Source organism: Lasioglossum baleicum, chromosome 18 (genome assembly GCF_051020765.1).
Source record: "Lasioglossum baleicum chromosome 18, iyLasBale1, whole genome shotgun sequence".
In the NCBI taxonomy this organism is placed as follows: Eukaryota; Metazoa; Arthropoda; class Insecta; order Hymenoptera; family Halictidae; genus Lasioglossum; species Lasioglossum baleicum.
In genome coordinates this window covers 5938019-5965651 of record NC_134946.1, presented here as the reverse complement: position 1 = coordinate 5965651, position 27633 = coordinate 5938019, and the positions used below count along the sequence as shown (strand labels likewise).

At 35.4% G+C, this 27633-nt stretch overlaps 2 protein-coding genes across 5 annotated transcripts; one reads left to right on the top strand and one right to left on the bottom strand.

The window, feature by feature from the left end:
- Window positions 1-89: 89 nt before the first annotated feature.
- Med14 (mediator complex subunit 14) lies at window positions 90-9882 on the top strand. 2 transcript variants are annotated; one of them, XM_076442590.1, is made up of 19 exons: window positions 90-232; window positions 756-936; window positions 1016-1148; window positions 1221-1394; window positions 1457-1762; window positions 1838-2496; window positions 2580-2947; window positions 3019-3441; window positions 3532-3675; window positions 3745-3888; window positions 4096-4268; window positions 4342-4536; window positions 4916-5179; window positions 5251-5497; window positions 5582-5949; window positions 6042-6200; window positions 6279-6548; window positions 6631-6897; window positions 7087-9882. In XM_076442590.1, exons 2-19 carry the CDS (start codon window positions 788-790, stop codon window positions 7249-7251), a joined length of 4608 nt encoding a protein of 1535 aa, XP_076298705.1. In that variant the 5' UTR covers window positions 90-232; window positions 756-787; the 3' UTR covers window positions 7252-9882. The 2 variants fall into 2 exon arrangements, with proteins under 2 accessions (XP_076298705.1, XP_076298706.1); XM_076442591.1 differs by having other exon boundaries at window positions 143-232; window positions 762-936.
- Window positions 9111-27333, bottom strand: Tsp66e (Tetraspanin 66E). 3 transcript variants are annotated; one of them, XM_076442633.1, is made up of 10 exons: window positions 22451-22858; window positions 13825-13910; window positions 13042-13143; window positions 12363-12491; window positions 12218-12292; window positions 12024-12131; window positions 11692-11856; window positions 11058-11199; window positions 10776-10844; window positions 9111-9806 (listed from the first exon to the last, which is right to left on the bottom strand). In XM_076442633.1, exons 1-9 carry the CDS (start codon window positions 22503-22505, stop codon window positions 10807-10809), a joined length of 900 nt encoding a protein of 299 aa, XP_076298748.1. In that variant the 5' UTR covers window positions 22506-22858; the 3' UTR covers window positions 9111-9806; window positions 10776-10806. The 3 variants fall into 3 exon arrangements, with proteins under 3 accessions (XP_076298748.1, XP_076298750.1, XP_076298749.1); XM_076442635.1 differs by lacking the exon at window positions 22451-22858 and adding an exon at window positions 27103-27333 and having other exon boundaries at window positions 9111-10844; XM_076442634.1 differs by lacking the exon at window positions 10776-10844 and having other exon boundaries at window positions 22451-22520.
- Window positions 27334-27633: the final 300 nt, after the last annotated feature.

The following is a 27633-nucleotide window of genomic DNA, read 5'->3' as shown; positions in this document are numbered from 1 at the left end:
GTATATGTCGATGTCGATCCAAGAGTTCCGGCACACGAATGTCAATGGTTTTAACAGGAGTTTCGCTTCTATATAGTATTCGGTGCATTGAGAATAATCGAAAAAGATAGAAAATACTAGCTACTGTTCCATCTAGTATCTTAGAGTTTATGATCAATTTGAAAAGGTAGCTATACTTTCACCTTACTACCGTGTCGTCGAAGTGTTAAATATTGAAAAATAAATGTTACAGGTAAGACTGTGCCCTTTATAACTATATTTGTTATCGTTAATACTTTTCTTTGATAAAATTCTATCGATAATAAATTTTTTAATACGAAAGCGACTAATGAATTTTTCTCTTGTTTATATTCATTAAAAGATCAGTCTGAATTTTTGGAATAATATTTCGCAGCGAATTAATATTAAACAATTAAACGGTATTAATAAAATCGTGTAAAACTAAGAAATATGACAAGTGAATTTGGTGGATGCAATGTGGTTTCATAAAAACTGTGGTTAACTTGTTGTATAAGACTTGGTAAAACTGTCACAAAGCGTATGCAATGTCAGAAATTGAAACTATTAAATACTGATGACAAGCGAAATAAAAAAGGAATCTAATCCGCTTTCTGAAGCTGGAATTTACCAAAATGTATAAAACAAAATTCGATACGGGAATTCTCTGTGACTATGGTTTCATTTGCGATAGAAATGAAAGATATATTTTCATATTTCGCAAAGAATCATTTTAATTATCACTGTAATATAATAAGTTCTAGATTAATTGATTGAAACACGGCACAAAATGGCTCCGGTGCCTTTGGAGGGACATCAAACTCCCGTTACAAACAATATCCCACAGGAAGGAAATCGTGGTGGAAATATTTCTCTTGGCATACTGATTGATTTCATCATACAACGCACTTACCATGAACTCACAGTTTTGGCCGAGCTGTAAGAAAATTTATGTTATTCAAATATTCTATTAGCATTACAAAGTAAATCAATATTACATATACATATACATTTACAGATTACCGAGAAAAACCGATATGGAAAGAAAAATTGAGATCTATAACTTTTCAGCGAGAACCAGACAACTATATGTACGGTTGCTTGCTTTAGTTAAATGGGCGAACAGTGCATCTAAAGTCGATAAATCTGCGGTACATTAAAAGTTCTATTTCATTGTTAAAATTCTGTTTCATGTTTTACTGATCAAAATGTTTTGTCAATAGCACATAATGGCCTTTTTGGACAAACAATCGTTGCTCTTCGTTGACACTGCTGATATGTTGGCACGCATGGCTCGAGAGACATTAGTCCATGCAAGATTACCCAATTTCCATATTCCTGCTGCAGTGGAAGTTCTGACAACAGGAACATACAGTCGTTTGCCAGCATGCATAAGAGTAAGTGTAACTTACCAATGTCTACACAAAGAATGATGTTACACAAATCTATTTTTCCATAGGAGAGAATTGTTCCTCCAGACCCAATCACACCAGCAGAGAAAAGAAGCACACTTCAAAGACTGAACCAAGTTATTCAACACAGACTAGTAACGGGAAATCTGCTTCCACAGATGCGTAATTTAAAAATTGAGGCAGGGAGAGTAACATTCCTTGTTGAACAAGAATTTTCAGTATCGCTTACAGTTATGGGAGACGGTCCAGCTGTGCCCTGGAGATTGTTGGAATTAGAAATTTTAGTTTCGGATAGAGAGACTGGCGATGGAAAAGCATTGGTCCATCCTTTGCAAACACGATATGTTCATCAGGTATTATTTGTGTCTTGGAGGAAGAAAGATATATATTTCTGTTCATGTAATAATAGAATTTATTTTAACTATTAGGTAGTCCAATCGAGATTGGCAGAGAGCACAAACCCATTATCTGAAGTTTACCACATTTTGCACTATTTTTGTCAATCGCTTCAGCTGGAAGTACTATATTCCCAAACATTAAGATTGATACGAGACAGATTGGATGATCACATTCATGTAGACGAGTACACGCCTGGGAAATGTCTATCCGTATCATACTGGAGAGAGTTGACGAATAAAGATCCTCGATCAGAGTTGGGGTACAAGCTTACAGTCCAAGTGGACCAGCATGATCCAGCTAGATCGCTTGCAATAGTGCATGTTCCATCTCTAGGCAGCAAGGAAAGTGAAATAGCAGATAGAGCGATTAGATCGGATCAACTGTCAATGGAATGTTTACTGGTGCATACAATCTATGTACGCACCAGAAGTAGGTTGCTGGATTTGAAACAGGAATTGCAATCCATGTTGAAAGATGTTGAGTGTACTTTAGCTGGTTCACCTGCGATCCTGTCTGTTCCAATTTTGCAACCTTGTTTAAGAGCAGAACACCTTTTGGTTACCGTTGACACTCACACTGGAATGCTACAGTGCCATGTACCTCAATATGAAGCACCTTTAGTGCCTGAACTAACTGCTACCTTGAATGGTGATCACTCTCGACTGCCAACTTTGATTTCAGAACTGAGGTAATCTTTTTTATCCTTTTCCATTTTCCACTAGAACCAGAAATTTATTGTGTATTATCGTGTCTATTTATCGTCTATTCCAGGTTCTGGATAACGCAAAGGAGATGTGAAAAGACTCTACAGCATCTCCCAGCCACTTCGCACGAACGGTTGCCAATTCTCCATCATCCTGAGCATCCGATGTCAAAAATCAGTAGACACCGTATGTTTGTTCAACTTCATCGGCATCCCACAGTGATACTAATAGTAGCATTCAAAGAGAAAGAGAGTTCACCTTGTGAAATCGAATGTTCATTTTATCTTGCTGTGGTGAAGCATAGTTCTGTGGAAGACGATCCTCATGACGACAGCATTGAAACAGAGATTCCAAAGATGTATTTGAAAGTACAAACTTTAATTGAGTTTGATACTTTCGTTATAACTCATGGTCCCTTCACCAGCGTCGACAGTGGTCAGTATTGTTTTAATTATTTTCATTTGTCAAGTGAAGCTGGAGTCCAACTTTATACGAACATGTTACAGAGGCTACTGAGATAAACAGCAATAAGCGCAGGAGCACAGGACCCAGTGGAAGGACTGATGCAAGCACAACATTACAGAACAGACGGTCCAAGCAACCTGCGTACTTCATTCCAGAGTTAGCGCATGTGGTTGCTCTCTGCGATGAAAGAATACCTTTTGTAACACTTGCGCAGGAGTTAACTAAGAGAGACATAGCTCATCAAGGACTACAAGTGGAGGCAAATGCCACTGCATTGGTTCTAAAGTTGGTCCAATTACCTGCTCCTTCTAGTACAATAAGCTCCAGCTGCTCGTGGCAGGCGCTTCTTAAAAGACTGCTCAGCGTGTCAATCAGGGTTCAGGGCAAAGGTATGGCAAAAACTTGGATGGCTGAATTTGTGTTCCATGGCAGTCCTTTGTCTAGTAATCATCCAAAAGAACAAGGTAATTTAAATTGAATCAAATTCTTCTAGCAAGGGAACGTAAACGGGATCGTCCCTTGTAAGTTTTTTGAACAATTTTTACTTTTGTTAGGTTTGCGGAGACCAGTATATTTTCAGTATGAGATGGGAACAGCAGATACCATGTCGCGTACAGTTGATGCATTGCTCAACGATTGGGCACAAGTTGTGCACATGTATTCTCTGGTGCATGATCTGGCAGAATACTTCAAAATGGGTAATTATAATACTCTGTTTTGTTAAATATCAACTGCCAATAATTATCTCTATTTTTATGTGTATCTAGAAAAATACAACTTACGGAACATGGTTAGCATAAAATCATTTAACTACAGCAAGTTAGTCTTGGCGTATGGTCCTAATCGTGGAGCTACTGTCACAATACAGTGGAATGCGAATGATAAAGCGTTCAAACTAACTTTTGGAAAAAGTTAGTATTGTTTTACAAGTACTAAAATTTCTATTAACAACCGTCTTCCGTCCGAGCGGATCAATCCTGGAAGTAGCGTAGCCGACTATATTCGAAATTTTCCGACTTGGTCAGAAAGATCCAACGCTATCAAATTTCCAGCATACTCCGGCGGCCGACGGTTAACGAATCGATTTTATAATAAAAAAATATTTCATAATTATATAGGTCCAACAAGTACCACAACGAATGCTCACTCAATTATGAAAGAACAACTCGAAGCCCATTTAAACAGGCACAGAAATTTAGCGCAACTTATACACATTCTCCATGAAACACTTCAGCCCCTCACATCGATCAGTAAACTACCTATGATTCCACAGCTCTGTGTTTACAATTCAGTAAGAGTTTGCATTGAATCAGTGAATTTTAATACTGTTTATGTACATATTATAATTGTATTTTTTTTTGTAGCGACCTCAAGTGCCAGTACAAACTTTTACTATTATGCCACAATGCGTAACCTTGGTGAGAATTGCATATCAGGGTATGTACTGTTTAGAGTTGCGCTTACGCGGAGGCGGTCTAGTAAGCCTAAGGGATGGCGCGTACAGTCGCTTCGATAGAAGTTATGTTGTCGATGAATTCACGCCCACGCAAGGACTGAAGGTGAGAAACCTCTGGAGAAATATTTATTTCCGACGACATTGACTAGCATCTACTTCGCATTCCAAATGTTAACCCTCATCCATCCCTCGTGTCAATTTCACTTAAGGATTTTCATTTAAAGGATGATGTTGTTCCTTCATTTGTAGAACAATTGATCTGAACAGAGCGAAGTCGAACACGTGCGAATGAAATTGAGAAATGCGATTATGCGAGCAACATATTGCGTAAATATTTATTACTTTATTGCTTCATTTTATTTGATGTTTTACCATTGTGTCAATTTGCACACGAAGGGGCACATTAAGTTGCGAAAATGAGGGACGGACGAGAGTTAAGCTTATGGCTGTATGACACGTGATAATTAATAACATGTTTGCAGGCGTTCCTGTCTAAGTACGTAGACGAAAGTGCAGTGTTTCGCAGAAGGTCACAATCTGAAGATGATAATCCTCCTTCTCCTGTAACAATGGATAGCGATGGAGGTAGTGGAAGTGGGAATGTAGGTTTTCTAAGTCACCACAGAAGCGGACCACAATCACCTGCGCAGCAGAGAGATGGTTTACGGTTCCATCCACCACTCACTCCACCTTCTGGTAGTAATCCTCACACGCCAGCTAGTCCGCACACTACCAATATATCACAGGTATTTTTTTAGTTATCGTACACTTGACATCCGAATTTTATCTAGCGAGTTACACATATACTTTTTTTCAGACAAACCAACATCAGAGTTTCGGAAGTAGTCCAGCTACCTCCTTCAACCTAGCCTCTCCACCATCTCTTCCACCCAACACACCAAACATGTTACCACACCCTTCGCCAGGCTCTGGACTGGTTGCAAACAGCCCTTTGAATCCAATGCATGTTCCCAGCCCTGCTGGCTTAATGCCTACATCTTCTCCTGGGCCATGTAGCAATGTTCAGGTTGGGCATTCGCCTGCAGGCTCCTTCATGCAAACTGGTAAGTGGTAGAAATTAGGATAGACGTAGGATACAAACGTATTTGAGGCTGGCATTCAATGTTTTATATGAATTATTTATCTAGGACACATAGATGGCAGTCCCTTTCCATCTTCGCAGAGCATGGCATCGCCAGCTGCTTCTAACTGGCCAGGCTCACCCAATGTACCCAGACCCTCTCCAGCACGCCCAGCCCAGAGTCCAGGACATGCGCTACACAGTCCGCAGGCTTCGGATCATAAAACAGGAACACATATTCCTAGAGTTCTTCCTCCGCGATCCTGGGCTGGCGCAGTGCCTACCTTGCTTACCCACGAGGCCTTGGAACTTCTTTCTTGCCCCTCTCCGCATCCCTCGGGACTTCCCGGCCCGGATCTATCTCCGCTGGAAAGATTCTTGGGGTGCATTTATATGCGCAGACAGTTCCAACGATTCATACAAACAGATGACTGCGTAAGTTTCTAATTTTTAATGGAAATTATACATGAACTGAAAACTTTTCATACGTATACAAAGTATAGATTAATTTGTAATTAATTTGACAGCTAACTGCGATTAATAGTACGGAACCAGGAGTTGTACAGTTCAAAGTAGAGAGCCTGCAGTGTCGAGTTGGTCTAAATCCGCAACATCTGCAATCACTTCATATAAAAGTGCAGCCGCTTCCTGAACATAAGGATCAATGGACTCTGGAAGAGTTACAAGTAATTTTTTAGTAAATTGTGTGTTTTATTTGATTTGTATATTTTTTTTATATGTCTATGCACGATTTCTTTCGGCAGATTATAGAGAAATTCTTTGATACTCGAGCCGCAGCTCCCCCATATAAACCAAATACTCTCTCTGCATTTGGTAGGATGTTGAATGTTCCGTATAACGTTCTAAAAGATTTTGTGCAAATAATGAAACTGGAGCTGGTACCTGGGTTACTGCAACAACAACAGCTTAAATGGAGTGTACAATGGTGTTTAAGGATTCCTCCTTCAGGCACACCGATTGTGCCCACTGGTATGGCGGCAGTGCTCGTTTGTAGAAATAAAATTCTGTTCTTCGTAAGTGTATTTTCTTTTTATAAAAAACAATACTACATTTATTATTTAATTTAATGTAATATGAGATTCATTTGTATTGCAGTTGCAAATAACCAGAATCGGATTACCATATCAAGGAGAGACACTCTCTTTAGTTTTACCATTAGTTTTCGATGTTAATACGAATGTGACGCAATTGGCAGAGAAGAGGGATCCTAGTCCAGCTTCGGCGATGGCTGCAGCATCTCTACAATTAAAGAGGTTTGCAGAGTACGGTGCAAACCAAGCTGAATGTTCGCTTTTCCCTGCTGTCAGAGACCTGCTGGCTAATTTAACGTTGCCGTCGGATCCACCTACGGTTATGTCTCAGGTAAAAAATGCTTATAACATTATATTGCTTAACAAATTTCAGACGCTTTTTGTAAAAGTTGTTTTTCTTCATCACCCATAATTTTTGAAAATTTCAATTTCGGAAGGAAACATCGTATTCGTTTCGGACACTTGAAACAACCGTTTGCTCGTGAAAAAACAGTCCTCAGGCGGAAAAAAATTGTTGTAGGTGGTTCAGTCACCAGCCGGTGGACAAGTGACCCCAACTCAGCAGATCCAAAGTCCTGCGATGCAGTTGCATTCCCCCATGCCTGGCAATCAAGGTCCTCCACAAGGACCCTATGGAATCCAGGGTATGCCACCCATGGGAATAATGGGTGGACCACCTCAATAGGACCTACTTTACTCTCCTAGCCCCCTCTGTCTACCAAATCAGTCGTCCTGGATCAACTGAATTGCATTTTGGGGAATTTTAGGAGAGTAGTTCACAAGAGAACGTGTTTTCAAGAGACATTGCAATTGTAAAAAGTAGAGTAGTCGAAATTTGTTTATAACACTTGTACACACGATAACGGAAATAGTGTTCAAGTATAATTTAAGGATAGAAGGATTTCACTGGGACTATAATATACGAAATGAATGAAATGTACATTTAATCCATCTATCCTTTAATTATCTAATATTATTAAAAAAAAACTCTGTACTTTATTTAACGTTAGAGAGACCACAAGAAATTCTACAATGTATATTTTTTCAGAGTACAAATTTTCCATTATGTGAGTGAAATAGATATTTGAAAATTCGCCAGACATATAGACATTCTTCTAACTGTCGTGTAATTATTTTTAACTTCTCGATTATTGTCTTGTATGTTTAATATTAGTCTTTCGATAATTGATTCTTAATTTGATAAATTTAAACACAACTTGTATATCTATAATATGATAACTAGAAAATATTTTTATATTGTAAGTAACAACTGTGATACTAGTTGAGACGTAGAGTAAATAAATTCTATGATTAGATTAAGATCGTAAAACGGGTTAATCAATTTTAGAAAATACAACTTTTAGATCATCAAAGCTTTGAGGAAGGAGCTTTTCTCGCGAATTCGAACTCGAATATTGGTTGATAACACTAAAAAATGTTTCAGACAAAAGTTAAACGGACATCTTACATTCTATCTCCCAAACAGATAGCTAGATTTGACAAGCTGTATGTATGATTCCATTAAAAAACAGCGTTTAAAGCAATTCAACTTTTGTTTGAAACATTTTTTATATCAGCAAGAGTTTCGCAGGTATTTCCGAATAATAACAACAAATGGGACATTCCATATTTCTGAATACACTGATCGATGCAGTTATTAATTCTCTACAAGAAAGAACTGCACCACCCATGGCTAAAGACCATTATTTCAAAAGATACAATTGGTTCCAATTATTTGAACCACTGTATTGATCAGATCGAAAGATCAAAGAAGAAAAATTAATTGAATGAATAGCCCTAGTTCTCTTCAATCTCTTCGATAATATATCAGGTTTTTGGGGCAGATGTCTGCGGTATATTACATTTCGCATTTCTTTTTTTTTTGTTTTTGCTTACTACATAAGGAGAACCGTGCGTGTTGCGAACAGTTGATAGCAGTTGATAGTCACTGGGAAATCACTGTATTTCCATTATTAGATGGCGTGTTACTTTTCAATTACAATTCAAATATACGTTGAACCAATGGTTTCTCGATATCAGTGGCTTAGTACTTTTTAGTAAAGAATTACAAGCTACATCGTTCTATACATTAAAAAATATACGATTACATTTAAAAACAAACATTGCAGATCTATATAGGACATTTACAGCTCCACGTACGAAAAAATACCTACAATTAAATCGACTCAATTTTTATTTGGAACGTTTTTTTATATCAATAAACCGTTTTCGTAGATATTCGAGTGGACTGATTTAAATGGGTTACCCCACATAGATATTTTATTTAAAAATTTTAACTTCTATTAATTTATATTACATTTATATATAATTTGTATGATGAAATGTGTTAATTTATTACCCCAATGATTTTCCTTTTTATAAAATTATCTTCTTTTCTTTTTATTAAGATTTTTTTTTAATAATAAAATTACAATTTTGCATCACAGAATATTTTTAAATAAGGACTTGAGTAATGGTGATTATTTTCATATAAGGAAATATATTTTTTTAGAACGATTGAGGGAATTTAGAAAAAATTCGCCGTTTAAAAATAATACAAAATTTTTATCTTCTTACACTTTGGAAAACGGTACAAGTTCATATACAAATCTCAATTCTTGTACAAAACGTTCAGCTATATATTCTATCTATGCACACTAATACAATACACTAAATAAATTGTAATAAAATAATGCAGTACAATATATATTCAAGTATCCGTTTCAATTTGTTCTATCGCTTAATTATCTTTACGCTTTAACTAGTTTAAATATATACAAAGTGGTTCAACGTCGACACATATAGTTTTGTCTATCGCGTCTTAAATTTGGTTTTGTACTGATTCGTAGGACGTAGTAATTTTTAATTCTCAAAATCAATGAAACTCATAAATAATTTTTAAACAATAAACAAGGAATAATTCAACAGAAACCACTCGTTTCTTAACTCCAACGTTTTTGCTATTGCTTTACAGCAATTTCAATTAATATAATAAGCAATAACAAAGATGTCGGAACTATATCTCTGAGATAGAAATAAAATAAAGAATTCTTAATTACATTAACAATTAGGTTTAAGAATGTTACAGTGACGGTAGATTGGGTATGAATAATAAATGTCGAACAGATCCTGGGCTAGTTTCAAGCAAGCGTAAACCAATTCACTTCTATGGTGCCATGAAGATGTGAGAAGAGTTCGTTGTTAGTGTATCTGGTCAACAGCAGCACCAACAAGTTAAAACTGCAAACGAAAACGTTTTGGATGCCCGGTGTGAATTGACAGTGTTCTTTTCACCGATTTATCACTATTAGTATAATCATAAAGCTCTCTTAAATCCTTCAAAAAATTTGAACTTTTCCGTTGATTCATCAAAGAAATTTTCCTACTGAAAAGAAACTGCTTCAGAATGAAATTATTTCATGCTCAGGCACTTAGGTTCGTTAGTTTTATACAGAGTGTATTCTCTGGCATTGTTTGCTATTTTTCAATACGAGTTAGTCAGTCTTTAGTTCATTCCAATTTTTAAAATATTCTAACAATTATCTGTACTATTTCTGATTTGAATTTCTGACTTTGAAGATTATTATCTGATAAATTCTCAAATTCGTAGTCAACTATCACTCTGCAAGGTTGAATGTAAGGTGTCATTAAAGAAAATCAAAAGGATTTTTAAGTTCTGTTGAAAAAATTAACATTTGGAATTTAAACGTGTAAATAACTACAGGCTTTACTGAAAATAACTGAAGAAATGTAAGTTTCGAGAATATACTTTGTATAAAAAATACATCATAGGAGTCACAAAGTAACAAATTAGTATAGCTTTTGTGTAACAATATAATTTTAAACCGGGTTATAATTAAAACAGCTGTCTAATAAAAATTGATTTATATATAAACTTGAAAGCTATTAAAAATATCCATATAAAAAGTTATCTTGTTTGCATTAAAAAATTTGTACATATTATTAACAATTTTATAAACATACCAAATCACATTTTGCGCGTCTAGCTCGTTTCGAAAATGGATTCAAACTATTAAGCGTGTATAATCGGATTTTAATATTGCCAATAGGTTTTAAATAATTGATCATATGAATATGATAATATGTGAATTATCCGAGATGATATTTTAAAAATCGTTAAGGTGATTTTCATGCAAACTCTACTGGAAATAAAAGGAATTGAAACGCGCAACGCCTTCTAAGCCTTACTTGAAAAAGCAAACACCGTCTCCGTCGCTGTTCACCAGGCCTGTCTCGACGATGACACGTCGATGCAAGCTAAAAGAACGTTTTTCTTTTTTTATCAAATTTCTCGACGAAATTTCTCTACAGTCTTTCTAGACACGTCGCGTCGTCTGCCACTAGAAAGGTTTGCTTTCGTTGCATTTTCCGCCAAATCTTTGGCGGGAGATTTGAAACCGTTTGCTCGAATACGCCAGGGAAACTCTGTTTTACTGATTGAGATGCGTTAAGTGAGAAGAGGAAGCCTACCATGTTGGGGTCGCCAGTAACAGCAGGCTAGGTGTAGGGCTAGAATAATCACGAGGATTTCGACAAATGCCAGACCTGCTCCCACGCCGATTGCAATCGCTGCGTTTTCTTCTATTGTCCTCACTATCGCTTCGTAGCAACCCTAAAATATTCATGACATCGATACAAAATTTATACAACCCTACTGTTGCGATCTGAGTCGGGTCTTCTCTATGAATTGATGTCTCGTCGATTTGCTTTTCAAAATTTTTCCTTTTTAACGACGTAAAAATTAAAAAAAAATTTGACACATACACTGCTGTGCAAAAGAAAGAAGCACCCGGCCATATTTAATAGAAAAGCGTAAAAAATCAAATAAGAACACAGTAACTTTTGATTAAATGCAATAAATCAATCATTGTACAATACAGTTTCTACATAAAGATATTGTCATTACATCTTATAATTATACTGGGTGCTTCTTTCTTTTGTACAGTAGTGTATATCAAATACCCAAATACATATTCTGAAAATTAATCTGAAGTTACAGTGTTTATATGATATTTAAATTTATGTTGTGTATTATAAAAAACATAGAAAAAATCAGAATGCTAGATCGACTCAATCGATTAAATATATTGTATGCGTTACAGACCTGTTTGTAGTAAGAATTAATGGAAGTGGGACTCATAGGGCAGGAAGGATCCTTCAAAGCATTGTTTTCCTTTATACAACATGCTTCAGGAATAATCTTATCTGTAGTTGTCCAGTTTATGCTCTCTCGGAAGTCTGTGTAGCTCTCCACTCCGCAACAATGAAGCTAAAAGTTAAAAGCAGCATAAAAACACATGTCACAAGTTCATAACACCGGAAGAGGCTGAACCTATTATTCTATTTATGCCCATGAATCTTTCATACTAATCTCTCATGCGTTTCATTCCTCCCACACGCTTACTTGATTAATCAATTAATAAAGTCCTTAACAACCTGACTCATTAGGCCATCCCAAAAGACTGTAATCGTTTCTGTTTTGTCAACATTGCTGGCATAGTACTTAATTGTTGACTTGAGGAAACTTTGCGTACCCTTTTCCGCCTGGAACAATCCCAGTCAAAAGGTTGTTGAATCAAATATTGTTTATTCGAAATATTAGAATTTGCATTTGAGTAAAAATGACTTACATCTCCTTTAAGCCCAAAGGCTAAACCTACTGCGATACATTCGAGGACTACAACCAGTAATATAAGGACACCGTACTGTAAAATTAAAATTACTTTTATAATGCGAAACAATGGATGACTTCAAAGACTGTGTCAGAATACTTACAAAACAGAGCAGACATCTTGATTCGAACATTGCTCCACAGTACCCTAGGAAACTGATTAGGAAAGTCAGTGCTCCTGCTGCAATTAGGATGTATGATATCACTTTGATGACATCTGCATCTGTTTTACTCTGGAAAAAAATCAATGTGATCACTTTTTACATAAAATTGATCTACAAGATTTTGCAGGTATTTTTCTATTTCTATTTCTAAAACCGAAATTATTTTTTTAGATGCATCCTTAACTACAAAATATAAAAATTTGTTTACACTGGTATATTGAAATTAATAAACAAATTTGAAATGAATATTTAGATACATTGATATATTTTTATAGCCGAATTCAGGAGAAATAAAATTATATAGAATTCTATTTCGATTAAATTAAAAATAAAATAATATAGTGTTAAAATTAATGTAAAATAATGTTCAATATTAATTGACTAATATAGAAAATCAATGCAGAAATTAGAATTAAATAGAACTTCATTTCAATTAAATTGAATATAAAATAATGCAGCACTAAAATTGATTAAGTAGTAAGATACAAACATTAATATAGAGATTATATTTAATAAAACTACATTATAATTACTAAATTAAAGATACAATAATGTGATACTGGATTCTAATAAATTTTCTGGGAAATATATTTTATTTGGAAGTTTTGCGAAAATTTACCAGTATATCTGCTGATTGGTCGAGTTTGCCTACGAGTTCAGCGAAAGAATTGCTGTCAGCAAATAGCCAGATTCCAAGAGCTAAGGCAGCTCCTCCGGCAACCTGCAAAACAAATGTGTTTAATTTTCTTGTTTTTAAACAAAGTTTTTGTTGAATAATTTCTACTTTTTTGCGTTATTTGAAAAAAATCGTTCCTCTTTATCATTCGCAGTTCATCGAAAAAATTAATTTCGTGCCAAAATTGAAAATTAAAATCAAATATTTTTAGTATAAAAAATCCACACGGTTTTACTGGTACACACAATGACAATAAAACTAACTTGCTTTTCAAGATTAGCGTTGGAACTTTCCAATTAGGAAGTTCCTCTTATTAGAAATTAAAAACTCTAATCGAATATTTTCAATGGAAAAAATCCTTCTGGTTTCTACCGATGTTTGCTTTGAAATTTGAGTTGTTCCGTAGCTTGGAGTTTTCGCGCAAGATTCGAATTTTAATTTTAATATTTTCGCGCTATTGGTGAGAACAGTGCCGTGCAAAGAAAACGCAGCACGTTATCATGTGTTAACAACCTAATCTAATTGACAAATAATTAATCCAAGGATATGAACACCGTAACAAGGACGTCATTGTTCAAATTCTAGATTTTAAAGTAAAATCACAAGCTACGCGTCCTACACCACGTCCGTTCTACCTAGCTTGCTAATTAAACAGTAGTTTCTCCTTCGTACGGAGAAAATTGACTGATTAAAACACTTTCATATATTCGTTATACGCATACTTACGAAGAAAACGAAATTAAAGAAACACAGGAAATATTTGGCACACTGTGATGCGCACGCCATTTTGCTTCCGTTTACTTGTTTTCCACCTGCGACAAAATAAAATATGTCTATTAGTGCCAATAAACATGACGATCTTTATTGCCTGCAGAAATAAAACAGTAGAGAAAATAATTCAAGACAGTCTACAAATTTTTAAAAACCATGTTCATCATTTTCTCCTAATTTAGGTTTCCAAAATGTTTAATAAAGTGACCTAATTATTATTCGAAAATTCTTTTTGTTACCGTACAATTGTAGTCATTTGATTTCTTAAAATTTAGATTTTTAAAAGTTTCTAAAATTGTCTGGACTTCTTAAACAGTAAAATAATTCCTTGTTTACCATTCTTTACCATTCCTTGTAACTTATACCTAATAATTAATTTTATTGACTAAGAAACTTTTCGAAATGAACACGATCTAAACTGTATCGTGTTTGGTATCATATTAATCAGAATAGTGTCTTCGAGAAGACTGCTTGTTACGTTTTACGCGAACCACCCGGTAGATAGGATCCCTGCATCAGAGCAGATAAATAAAACGTGACTGTTTGAAATGTCATTTCATTTGACGATCGGCGAGGAGGAATTAATTGTCATTTAGACTCTTGTCAGCTGGATTTAGCTTTGTCAAGCATAGCGCAGTGTCTGGCAACGACTTTTCGATAGTCTGGCTCAACTGGTTGGCCTGGAAATTCTTTACATTCGATGGCGTCGATGCGCGATTTTTTATTGTCGTTCTAGTGCTACTTGAATGGTAGTGACACACTTTTACAGTGCAGTAAAACGGCAACGAAAAGTTGTACTTCAAGTTTTACGATGTCGTTCGAATTTCCCACAAAAGAACCATCTTCGCCTATGCTTCTGACTACAAAAGTATTGCAACGAAGCACAATTGATCATAATAAAAAAGTATAGACTTCACTCTTTAAAATGGACGTTAAATCCTCCATTGATCATTTTCCACGAAATTACAACAGATATGAAACATTGATAACTATCCAGCAAGATGTAGTAATCTAATTTGAATAGTCGGCAAGCAAAAACGCATCGATTCGATGCAATGACGGCCGACAAAAAGGTGCAACTTGCAAACACAGGTGTCGAAAGTAGAGAATTCGTCATTCCTCCGTTTCCCATGAAATTATTGAACGGTTGCAAAAGTTGCAAAACGGTTGAAAAGAAAACCACGATCTAGTATAATGCTACGAGACAATTGTAAAAATAATGGTGATTATATAATTAATTATATTAGAAATATGAACCCTTGTATTTTATTTTCCGATCAGGCATGCACTTTTGCAATGATCTAATACACACAACTTTTGTTAGCATGATCGTCGATGTAGTTCAAACATTCGATCAAATTCCTCGAGTTTACACATGTTTTCTACTCGCGTGTTCTCAAGCATGCGAACGGTGTCTCCAGCCGCATGTAACTCGCTCGAGACGCAATATATGTATAAATTATACAGTCGCCGGACGCAAGGACGGATTATGAGAGACGTTAGGCGGAAGAAGAAACCGGATTGTTAATTGTATGTAGCCGTGGAAGACAATCCGAGAACGCAAGCACGAGGTCTCCGGTATTGAAAGTCCCTCGGCGTACGGTTTTCTCGCTGTCGACGATCATTTCAACGCATTTGCATCGTGATTGCCCTCCTCGGACGCAGCGAAGGATGAAATCTTGCCGTAACACGCTGCCCAATCTATTCTAACTCCTTCTTTACGTGATTCCTATACATTCGGACACGCTCAACACCAATTTGAAACTCCGAAATCGAATCTTTCAAAGAATTTCTCCCGCGCTAACTAGAAGCCAGATCAATTTTCCTTGGGTGGGACAGTAGTTCCAGTAGTCGGCCATGTAAGGCCAGGAGTCGGTCATCTTGGGCGTTGTTATTATTAATGTACTATTTTCAAAATGTTTTACTACTTGGTAACATGAGGCTGCACACTGGAAGCGCGGGAATAGCTGGGAATAGAATACTATTGTGTTCTAGTATATTTCCAGTATATTCTAGTATACATATTCCAGACTGGAATTTCCAGTATATTTTACTATGTTGTAATATATTGTAGTATATTCCAGTATATTTTACTTTATTGTAATGTATACCCCCTTTTAAAGTATTCGTACGCCCTTTAAAACAGAATAACTTTTTTATAATTGTACCAAAGGACCTGATTTTTTTCTAATGAATTAGAAACGTTGGTTTACGAAATGCTCTATGCAAAAAAGATTTTCCAAAAATTATAATTTACAAGGTTCTATGCAAAAATAAAAAAAAAGGCATTTTGTAAAACTTTTTTATTTGGGCACCCTCAATGAAAATTTAAAATATATATTTTGTAGATCTATGCTAGTTATAAATCGGTTGACGCAGAAAAAACCGACACACACCGAAAGATGTACGATTCTGTGGATTTTAAGCAGAAACTGATCCAGAGGCGTGTAAAACTACGATTTTCACCATTTTTAATGAAATTTCGGCATGTGTATAACTTCATTAATCAAAGAAATCCTTGCAAAATGGATGGACGTGAAAAATTTTCAGAAAAATACCACCCCAACAAAGCTCAAACAAATCGCAATACCATCGTTTGGGAAGACCGGACAAAGTTACACTTTAAAAGCATCCTCAGAAGAAAAGGCAGAAACAAAGTTCTTTGGACAGATTTTTAATAAAAGTCAAACCAGTTGAGCCTAGTGAAAAGCGACAGAAGACGGAAAAAGAAGAAACACCAGAATGTCAGGTTTTATTGCAAGGGGACTCTTCTTCCACGGAATAGAATATAATTTGTTTCTTTTTGTATTTTAGCATTAAGCAGAGTTTAAATTTAAAAATCTATAATAAAATCTCATTTTTTATTAATTTGTTTAAACAGTGTTTAAATTATTTTATCATACAACCCCATTAAAGTAGATATAATATCAATAGGAGTTTTCTTTTTTACATGAGAACGAATTAATCATTTTTACATTACTTCTTATGGGAAAGGTTGGTTTAGTATGCGTCCTATTCGGTATAAGTTCAAACATCAGGAACGGATTAAGGTCGTATACCGAGGTAGCACTGTATATTCTGGTATATTCTGATATACATATATTCCATTATATTTTCTAATATATTTTACTTGTAATAAATTCCAGTATGTTTTCTAGTATATTCTACTTGTAATATATTCCAGTATATTTTCTAGTATATTCTACTTGTAATATATCCCAGTACATTGTACTATATTCTATATTCTTGTGCTCATTGAAATATTCAAGAGTATGTTAGCAGATATTTGTTATTTTCAAGCAATTCGTTTCCAGGAATGTTGACTGATTGTCGCGCCAGAAATCGATAATCAAGACAATTATGGAATTGGTTTTATAAAATCGTAGGATACCCGCATAACAAACTTAATAGTGAGATAGATTGCTATCTGGCGAAGAGAACAGCAAGGTTGCAATTCTATTCATTATTCATTACAACATGGGAATACCTGAGCCATGTTTGCACCGAGTTAATTTTTATTCCGAATGCAATATCACAGCAAAACCATTCAATGGCTTAGAATAATAATAGATGTTAATCTATCATGAAAATGTTTTCGACGTGTCCTCGTTCTGAATTAATTGTAAATTGTCACGACAACGACGCGACAGTCTATGTGTTAAAATAACAAATTTCCATACCTTAATTTATATCCGACGCAAACATCGTGGGGGTTAATTACCGTTGCAGCCGAATCGTGCCGTTGCGTTACTGCAGCTCAAGTTCAGTTTGCGTAGGGTGTATTCTTAACAAACAAGAATTCGGCCTAATTCGCCCAATTCTCGATGCTCTTTGTCGCCCGCCCACGATAATTCCACCGACAAATATGTCTTAATTAAGCAACTGGAGCATAGCGAAGGCGTTCTCCGACAACGACAACCAACGATTGCTCCGAAGAAACATTTCGTTCGAATATATCAACCGCTCGAAATTAGTTTAATTTCGTCTTGCACTCTCGTTGCACTTACAATGTATTTCATTGCATAATGCAGTGCATACAGTTCGAGATACTTTAACTAATAAAGCAAGCTCCTGTTTAAGTCGTGGAATAAGTTCTTTGCACCACTAAATTCTATTGTATTAATATACATACAGGGTGCACTGTTTGAATCAATCGTCCAGAATATCAAAGAAACTACTAGTAAAAAATGGAGAAAAATAGTTGAACGGCTTTAAATAGCTGCATGATTTGATGTCACTTGTATTTTTACGGTGGTGGCCTCCATACGAAGGTCAGCGAGTTTCTTTTTTCATCAGTCAATACAGTTTTTAATCCTCTCGGAAAATAGTGATTTATAGCTAAAATTATATTAGTTCGAAAGGCATTAAGTGCACTAAAAATTAGAAAACGTTCCACTTCAATGAAAAATATACAGGCTGATCTATTCGTGTTGATACTATTGCTGAATATCCACGAAACTGCTGCGCGGATACCAAAAAATGTTTCAAATCAAAATTGTATGATTTCGAAAGGAGCATATTTTGGTGTTTGGTGGAGCATTTTTTAAAGATCATGTACAGGTCCATGCAGCTTGTAATTCCGTGGAAAAAAAGTACCGAACTGTTCATGGCTCAAAACTCAAAACCATTGCATCAAGAGTTATTTCAATTTAACTGCAGAGTACTACACTATCGGAATTTATGTTGAATTAATCGATTTTTCGCTATGGAGGTTTACCACTGTTTCGTAGAGAATCGAGAATCGCATCGACTGAGAAATACAAGATTTTAAAAGAAACGTATACATGGTGTCCAATTTAAATTAATAAAAAAATCGTGATATCAAGACAATATCGAAACGGTATCGCAATCCCCTTTAATTCCATAGAAAATCCGCAAAAAGCTTCGTACGGATCGTTTTCTCGAATGCAACGGGGCGCATTCAACTGCACTCGAGCGTTCTGTCGGCGACGAAAAAAGACGGCAGAATTCGTTTCGAAGGACTCGCGTCCACGACGCCGGATTTCTCGCGTGAATGCATTCTGAGCTTGCACGGCGTGCATTATGCAACGAGCACGCGATACATTTACGGGTACGTCATTGCGTCACCGTCGAAAGTTGTCAAACTCGTTGGACCGCTGAAATTGAACGGATTAAAACGGCGAACACATGCTGCCGTTAATATCACCGTTAATATTTAGCCCACAGTCCGTTTCGTCGAAAGCAACTTTCCCAAAAGTCTGCGGAAAAGGTCTCTGGAAAGATATGACGTCGGGTACCGGAAAACTGCGAACTGGTTGTTACGCACGATCGCGCGTAAAATAAGCGGATTGTCGACTTTATATACCTTCCTGATGCAAATCCAAGCCAAGATATAATTTTACATCAATTGTCCCTATTATTGTTCAACAGCGTATCATTTTGTGTATCGCTAGAAATCGATCCTTCGATTGATAATACCCTCGGCACAACATATTTCATCGAAATCGCGAATGAAATTGTTGAATGAATTATTCGAGCGTATGTGAAGTACGTTAACACCATTATATTAAAATTTTCTTCATTCAAAAATTGTTTTCATGCAGAACGTTTGTGGATGTTTCAATCGTCACAACTTCGAAACTAGCCGTAATAAAAATTTGGTAAAAATTGCACATGTATGTTGCACTCATACTACAACACCTTTGTATTAATACTGTATATAAACAATGAGTTTCTTCATTAAAAAATTGTTTCCATGCAGAACGATCGAGGATGTTTCAATCGTCACAACTTCAAAACTAGCCGTAATAAAAATTTGGTAAAAATTGCACATGTATGTTGCACTCATACTACAACACCTTTGTATTAATACTGTATATAAACAATGATTTTCTTCATCCAAAAATTGTTTCCATGCAGAACGATCGAGGATGTTTCAATCGTCACAACTTCGAAACTAGCCGTAATAAAAATTTGGTAAAAATTGCACATGTATGTTGCACTCATACTACAACACCTTTGTATTAATACTGTATATAAACAATGATTTTCTTCATTCAAAAATTGTTTCCATGCAGAACGATCGAGGATGTTTCAATCGTCACAACTTCGAAACTAGCCGTAATAAAAATTTGGTAAAAATTGCACATGTATGTTGCACTCATACTACAACACCTTTGTATTAATACTGTATATAAACAATGATTATCTTCATTCAAAAATTGTTTCCATGCAGAACGATCGAGGATGTTTGAATCGTCATAACTCCGAAACTAGCCGTAATAAAAATATAAAAAATACTTCACACGTACTGTTACACTTATACTACGACTGTGTATTGAATCAATATTACTTTACACGCTGTACAGTGGACAGTTAAAGAGCTAAAACGGACGTTCGCAACGAGACCGCGATGTAACTCGGCCAAATAGCTTCCTGATTATTTCGTGAGCCGCTCAGCTGATTTCCTCTTTCTACAACAGTGATCGTCTGGGTCCCTCGATGTCACCTAGATCGCCGACAGCTTCTCATGGCTGCTTATTACTCTTGTATAAATGATAAGGCTTCCCAGCCACCGTCATTAATTATATTATCATAGATAAATTCTAAGAGCGGTTTCTTGTTGGTGTTTCGATACTACAACTATGACTGAACACCTTATCAATTTACACGAGCGTGTAGTATAATTAGAATACAATACTTATATGTGCGTATTTTCTTTCGAGCTTTTATTACAATTAGTTTAGAAGTAGTGGACTTTGAATGTTTATGGCTGGGGACCGGCAATTTATTTCTTCTCTTTGAATCATTTAGTACTATAACAGTACTTTTAGATTCTTGGGATATTTTCACTACAGTAAAACTTCGATTATCCGTGCTAATTCGTGGAACATGATTCTTCGGATAATACAACAATTACATAGTTTCAGTGCTGAACTTAATCCTTATTGAAGTGTGCAGTCAATCGTGCAGCGTATGGATTGGTTTAACGCAAACTAATTCTTTGTGGAAAGTATTCAGATTTTCAAACTTCAGAGGTTCTACTATATTTTAATTTCGATTACCTATTTTCGTCATAAATGCATAAAATCCAGTATGTATCAAAAAAATGTCATTCCATTTTAGAAAACAAGAGTGACCTTCATATAACCTTCACTGGAACACAATGTGTATGTATACACTTCATATTCTTTTTCTTCCAATATTTATCACGATCGGCTTAGAAATCGCCACGCTCGCGTGTCCGTCAAACAAAATAGAAGACACGGGGGATGAACAGCAGTGAATCGATTTGTATTGGTTTCGTGTCTGCCGGATGTCGTGTTTGGTGCGTTGATCTCCCTGGCGACAGGGCCGATGTTCTGAGAAGCCTGCTTTATTCGCGAGCAAAGCTTGGACAGCGATGTCATGTTACATTACGCGTTGCATTACATTCGTGTCTGTATCCGGCTTAAGGGGCTGCCCTATTCCAGAACACTAGCTTTCAAAATGTTTCACCGACAAACTAGAAATCCCTTTGCCATCATACCTTGATACATATTTCCTTGAAATCTGCCCGGTGAATGAACACTTAAGCTGCATGGTGAAGTTAATATGTATCGGCAAATCGTTATTTAATTACCTGGCTATTTCTACGAAGCTGTGTCATCGTTAAAGCCTTACATTCCAGAGCACAATTCTAATAAAATCTTGAAAAATCTGACATTCGATGCAACGAAAAATAATCCACACGACCAACGAATAAATTTCATTTCTTGCATTTTTGGATTTTGTGCATTTACGAAAATGATTAGGTCGATAACAAAACTGGAAAGGCTCTAAGAATTTAACGACAGTGTTAATTTTGATGAAGTTTCTTTTTAATGTAGATGAGTATGTTGGTCCACCCTGTATAAACTATAATAAAATAATTATATGGCTCTATAGAATTAAATTAGTTCTATAGTTCTAAGAACAAAATTCTATAGCAAAATATACTACTGTTAAAAATTCTAAAATCTAAAATATAAATTCTAAAATTCTACAGTAACTACATATTCACTCATATTGCAAGCTTGAAACAATGGGTGTAGGCTGGACAGCTATTACGACTTCAGCTATCCTGTTTTCACAAAATAGATAACAGCAATCAGATAGTGTAAAAACAGAATGATTCACTTAACTGCACACGTAAATTCACTCGGAAACAAATTGTCTTACGAAAAAACTGTTTCATAGGATAGCGTTTTGATATTGATCACGGTTCGAAATTAAATGGTTTTTTAACGTATCGACATTGTGGATTTTATATAAATTCGTTGAATCGAATGGCTCAAGGTTTCAACTTCATATCTATCCCGCTACATTTCTAGGAAATCTGCTGGTCACAACTTTCACTTTTTCAGAGTGGATTAAGCGTTCCGACTTAATTAGAACTTGTTCCTACTTTCGAGGAAGTAAGAATTTCTTATTTACAGAAAAATTTATGCAATAACAGTCACCGTTAATGTATTTCACGACAGTAACAGCTTTCTTGGAAGAGAGAATATATCATAGTCATAAAATTACAGTTATTCCATAATATATGAAAAATGTTAACAGTGTCCTGGATTAATTTAACATTTAATCAAAATAACAGTACCTGGTTCGACTTTTTCGAGTATGGTGGACAATTCGTTGACGTTGTATGGAAACATGTTTTTCTGAAATTATCCTCTTTTTGGTCAATGTTTTCTATCACACTTTCAGATACGTTTTATATACTTCTGGGCTATCACAAGGTAATTTAATTTGTTAACACGTTTAAATATCGAATGCGATCAGAATTTCAGCTATTTTTCTATTAACTTACAAGTGATAGATATTACTCCTGTGAAGCCCAAATTGGCACTGAAATGTTTCCTTTGGACCGTTGCGTGTAAGCATGAGCTATGCACGGTGTTTGTATACATTTCTTGCCTCGCAATATTGTAAGCACGTGTATGTTCCTCGACGAATAGCTATTTTCATTAAATTATGTAGTTTGTTTACAGAAAATTAAATAATCAATATACCAAAAGACTATACAATAAATAAAACCTACGTATATAACAGTAACGTTGATATATTGATTGATAAAACTTGATGTACCGGTTAACTTAATTTTATCCTCGACTAAATACGTTGTGTACGGAAACATAATCAAAATACATTGAAATATCAATATGTGTCGTATATGTATCTAAATACATAACATTTAATGTAACTACATATAAAATTAAGCACTAAATAAAGTTTCATATTTAATTATAATTGGTATATTCAATTTTCAATATTTACATGAAATTCGCGACTTTTATGAAGTTTATAGCGGTGATATGTTCTCGTTAATGACCAAAAAATATGTTGAAAATAATTGAATAAGAAGAGACAGTAATTAAATGGAATTGAATAAATTAATTAACTTGCTGATTGAATTATCCGACAATATCAAATTCTAACGGCATGCAGGATGCACAGTGATTGCTGTCGCATCACGATACAGCGATTCGAAAACCGGCCGGGTCTTAATTGCTTTATTACCATTAGCGTAGAGAAGCGAGATTTCTAGATGCACAGCTGCGAGCAGCATGCGTTACGACTATACTCGAGCCTTTTGAGAATTTTTCGACAAAAACGGGCACCAAGGATCCCAGAACAATGCGCGGGAACCGGCACAGTGCCATTCAGAATTATTTTCTATCTTGTTCCCGTTTCGAAAAGCCCAATACGCGCTTAATCTCCTTCTGCGATTGTTATGAAGCTTCAAATAACATCGACAGATTCAACTATGTATCTTTAAAACGGAACACAGTAAAGACTTTGAAATTACCTTGGGAATCACCTCCTCCAAGGAAATACAACATTTTTGGGACATCTTGTATATTGTATATTTTATACAAAATTTCCAAGTTTGTCACTGGCCACTGAAGTGGCCAATTCGACTCCCTAAATAGTTGAATTAACGATCTTGATACTCTGGGTCAAAATAGACCCGGGCTTCATCATCGAAGGGTGAATCGACTAAGAGTGACCCAGTTTCGATCGTCGTTGTTTGGTAAGAACAAACGCAGCTGAAGAGAATTACACCGTTTCGCAAGGTAAAGATAATTTTTACAGTGAGATTATCGGGTGTCGCAACGAGAGAGGTTACAATCGGCGAAGAAGAATCGGTAGTTCTGTGATGCGCAGCGTTTCCATAACGACAGATTGTATGCACTTTGCAGGACGTCGCGTCAATGGCCTCGTTGCTTTACGGGTTCGAACCGCGCCGAATGAAAACATTTCCACGAGGGGTAGTTTCGCTCGTCCCCAAATGACTAACACGGTTGCACGCCCGCGCAACGTTTCTCTTTGCTCAAAATAATAAGAAACTGACCCAGTTCATTTATTCATCGCTTTTCAACGTACAGCAACGTCTCGTGTATATGAAAAACTTCGTGGTCGACACATATCACTTATACATTATTCCTTGAACCCTCACCGCGAGAGCGTAGAAAAGGATAGCAAGAAAAACAAAACATATTAATCCGGTGGATGAATTTTACGATCAGTTTTATGTCGTATCATCTGCTAGGTTATTAGCGACATCATACTACTCGGAATATACTACACGATTTGTTTGATAAGTTTGGTTTCCTTTAATGAAATTGAGTAGGCCATTTACATATTTTATTTATGCTACTTTGACCAACATATTCGTGACGCTTTTATGGTTAACATGACACCAAACACGTTACAGTTTGGATCATATTTACTTGCTTAATTCACGATACAGTAGTCAGTAGAGCCGCGATTATTCGAAACGAGGAATTTGAACCGTTGCACCTTACAATTAGAATAGTTATCTAAAAAAGTAGATTTTTCCGAAAAAATGGATTCATTCCCTCTTTCTGTATTTCAAAATGTTCATAAAATTACTAACGTTTATAATATCTTCGAAGTAAAATGTTCAATTTAGCTAACAATATTTTACAAATAAATATTAAAAATTTGTTAGAATTGGTTAACAAATTGCGAAACCGAAATTGATAACGATACGTAAAAAATGGTATAACTCTGTGCTTCACAAAATGTCGCATGTCGCATAGCACTTCTGACTATACAAAAACGCATCGAAAAGTTTTACACTTATTTCTCGAGAATACGAGTGTCGGCGTCGACTATACATATGTATTCATTAAATAAGGAGTTTCGACCCTGATTCATACACTCCCATCTAAAAGTGAATCATCCGACATGAATATCAATAAACATATACTTAATGATTAGAAAAGATATTTTTCAAAGCTTTCAAAACAAAAAAAGTTCATTTTTTAAGCAATTGTAATAATCATAACAATAAATTTTTGTGATTTTCAACAATCAACAAAACACAAGATTTTTGTATTTTCTAAATATTTGATACTACATTTTCTCTAATTAAATGGTTCTAATTTATTCATTTATTTTAAATGAATCGACTTCCCTAAATGGTGCATCTTTATTCCTTATTTCTAAAAAATTTTCAAATTTTTATGAAATAATCAAAAGATCTTAAAAATTTAGGTCCTAAGGCACAAATCTTAAGACTTGAACTAAAAATTCAAACGAACGTCTCTTATCGAGAGACTTCGTACACTAAAATTATCTTTTAGGGTTCATTCTCAAGTTTACTAAACGCTATGACACAGTAGATAGCGTTCCCCGTAGAGCAAGATATGGTAAAATCAATAAAAGTACATACTGAGCATAATATCAGAATACCTAAAATATCAGTGCACTTAAAGAATGACAATGATCGTTAGCGACAGTAATATACATGTAAAATTACGAGGACATGGTAGTTGTATGTACATACATATGTAAAATTAAATTATCACTTCGACAATTTTATATATCTTCAGAAAATGCAGATCTCTAGAAATTTTGCAATTTTTCACTTTCATGAAAGCGAGCTTTATAAATTTTTTCGGAGTCTGGTCTGTTGTCACAATATTTTAACGAGTTCAAAAATTGATTTTGTAACATTGAAAATGAAAACTTAATGTTACAAACAAAATCGTATTTAAATGATAATTTACCATTTATATCCGTTTACAATTATACACTGTGTATGTATTTAAAAAGGTTGAATTTTGCACGCGCCAGACGGGGCTAGCATGTTTCATCAATAAAAATAAAAAATCTCGTATAATGAAAAGTTGAATTTCTTCTTTGCGCGATTTTTTTATCTAAAAAAGTTCAACTGGCGGGCTGTTTAAAGTCTCATCACATAAATCATTCTTTTTATTTTTGTTGTATTGTTCGTTTCATTAATAATTTAATCGAAAAATTTGTCAGAAAAATATAAATTATAATTAATGTATATAAATCTATACTACACTGTGAGTTTAGTAATCGTGACACAAAAATCTAATTCTTCAAGCTGTAAATCATCCGTTGCTGTAACTGTTATCAAGCAAAGGGAAAATCAGGTGCGGGGGAGGGGGAGATATTTCCAAGAAGGGAAAGTCGCGCGCCCAATTACAACACAAATATAAAACCAAGTGAATTGTCTCCTCGAAATACCGAATACCGAAATACCTTTGCATTAAGAAAGGAAAATAAATGACAAAACAATGTAACAACAATATTTCTCTAAAATACCAGAAATTAATAAATTTTAGTGGCACGTATAAAAAATAATTTATTACGCCTCTTAAAAGATTTTTTCTATACGTAATTTTCAAATATCAAAAATGCTATAAACAAATGAAATCTTCCATTATCAAAGTGGTTTTCTATTTTATGTATGTATTACAAGATGTTAACAAGCGATAATTACCAGACAATAAGCAAGCACACTTTCTACGAGAGAAAGGTAATACTTAAAGTGTCGAAGCAAACCGTTATGATGTTGAGATCGGTAACTAAAAGACTGTACAAACACAGCGAAACAAATGTACACATTTACAAGTTTCTACTTTCTACTGGTTTATAAAATTATATGGAGTGAACCATCGGCACGCATACACACGCACACTGTACCAAAGTTTGCTTCTCGCGAGAAACGATCTGTTATTTTGACACTTACTGACCAATGCACGGTAAATTCCTAAGAAAACGATTCGACAGTGTGGCGACTAAAAATATAAAATTAATTATATCTCATCGCGCGTAATATCGTGACACGAACGCTATAAAAAGAGAACACGAGAGCATGGTGATTCCAAGTAACATGAACCGTGCATAAGGAGGAAAGAATCCTCAACTGAGGACCGAAGAAGAGAAGATAAAGAATTTCAGATCACTTACGTTCACGATGCTGCGACCAGGATTCCCCTGCGGAAGAAATCCCACGGGATCAACTCACTTCACACCACGCCACTATTCGTCACCATTATAACAATAGAGGAGCCGAATTGTTATCATTTCACTGGCGTCATTCTAATTAACAGGTCCCAAGTCCCACAAGATGCAAGCAGTTGAGAGACCGTCCTTACGCCGCGCTGTTTGCCGCGCATCTACCAGATAAATACCTGTCGCAGTTCTTCTTCCACCAATGACGGTAACTCCGCACTGACTGGCCCGCCGCTGACCAATCAAAAGCTAGCATCTTGATTCCCGACGAATCGTAGAGCTGAAGGCTTTCGCGCTTCTAGTCAAAATGTACAGTCTAAGACAACATTAGGTGAACAGATAATAGAGATACATAATATGTACAGACTGTTTTATTTGAATAATAAAATTTTTTCTTTACCATTCTTAGTAGGACATTTTATTTTGAATCATTTTACATTCCTTGGAGATATACAACTTAATGTAATTCGTAATAATTATATTTAT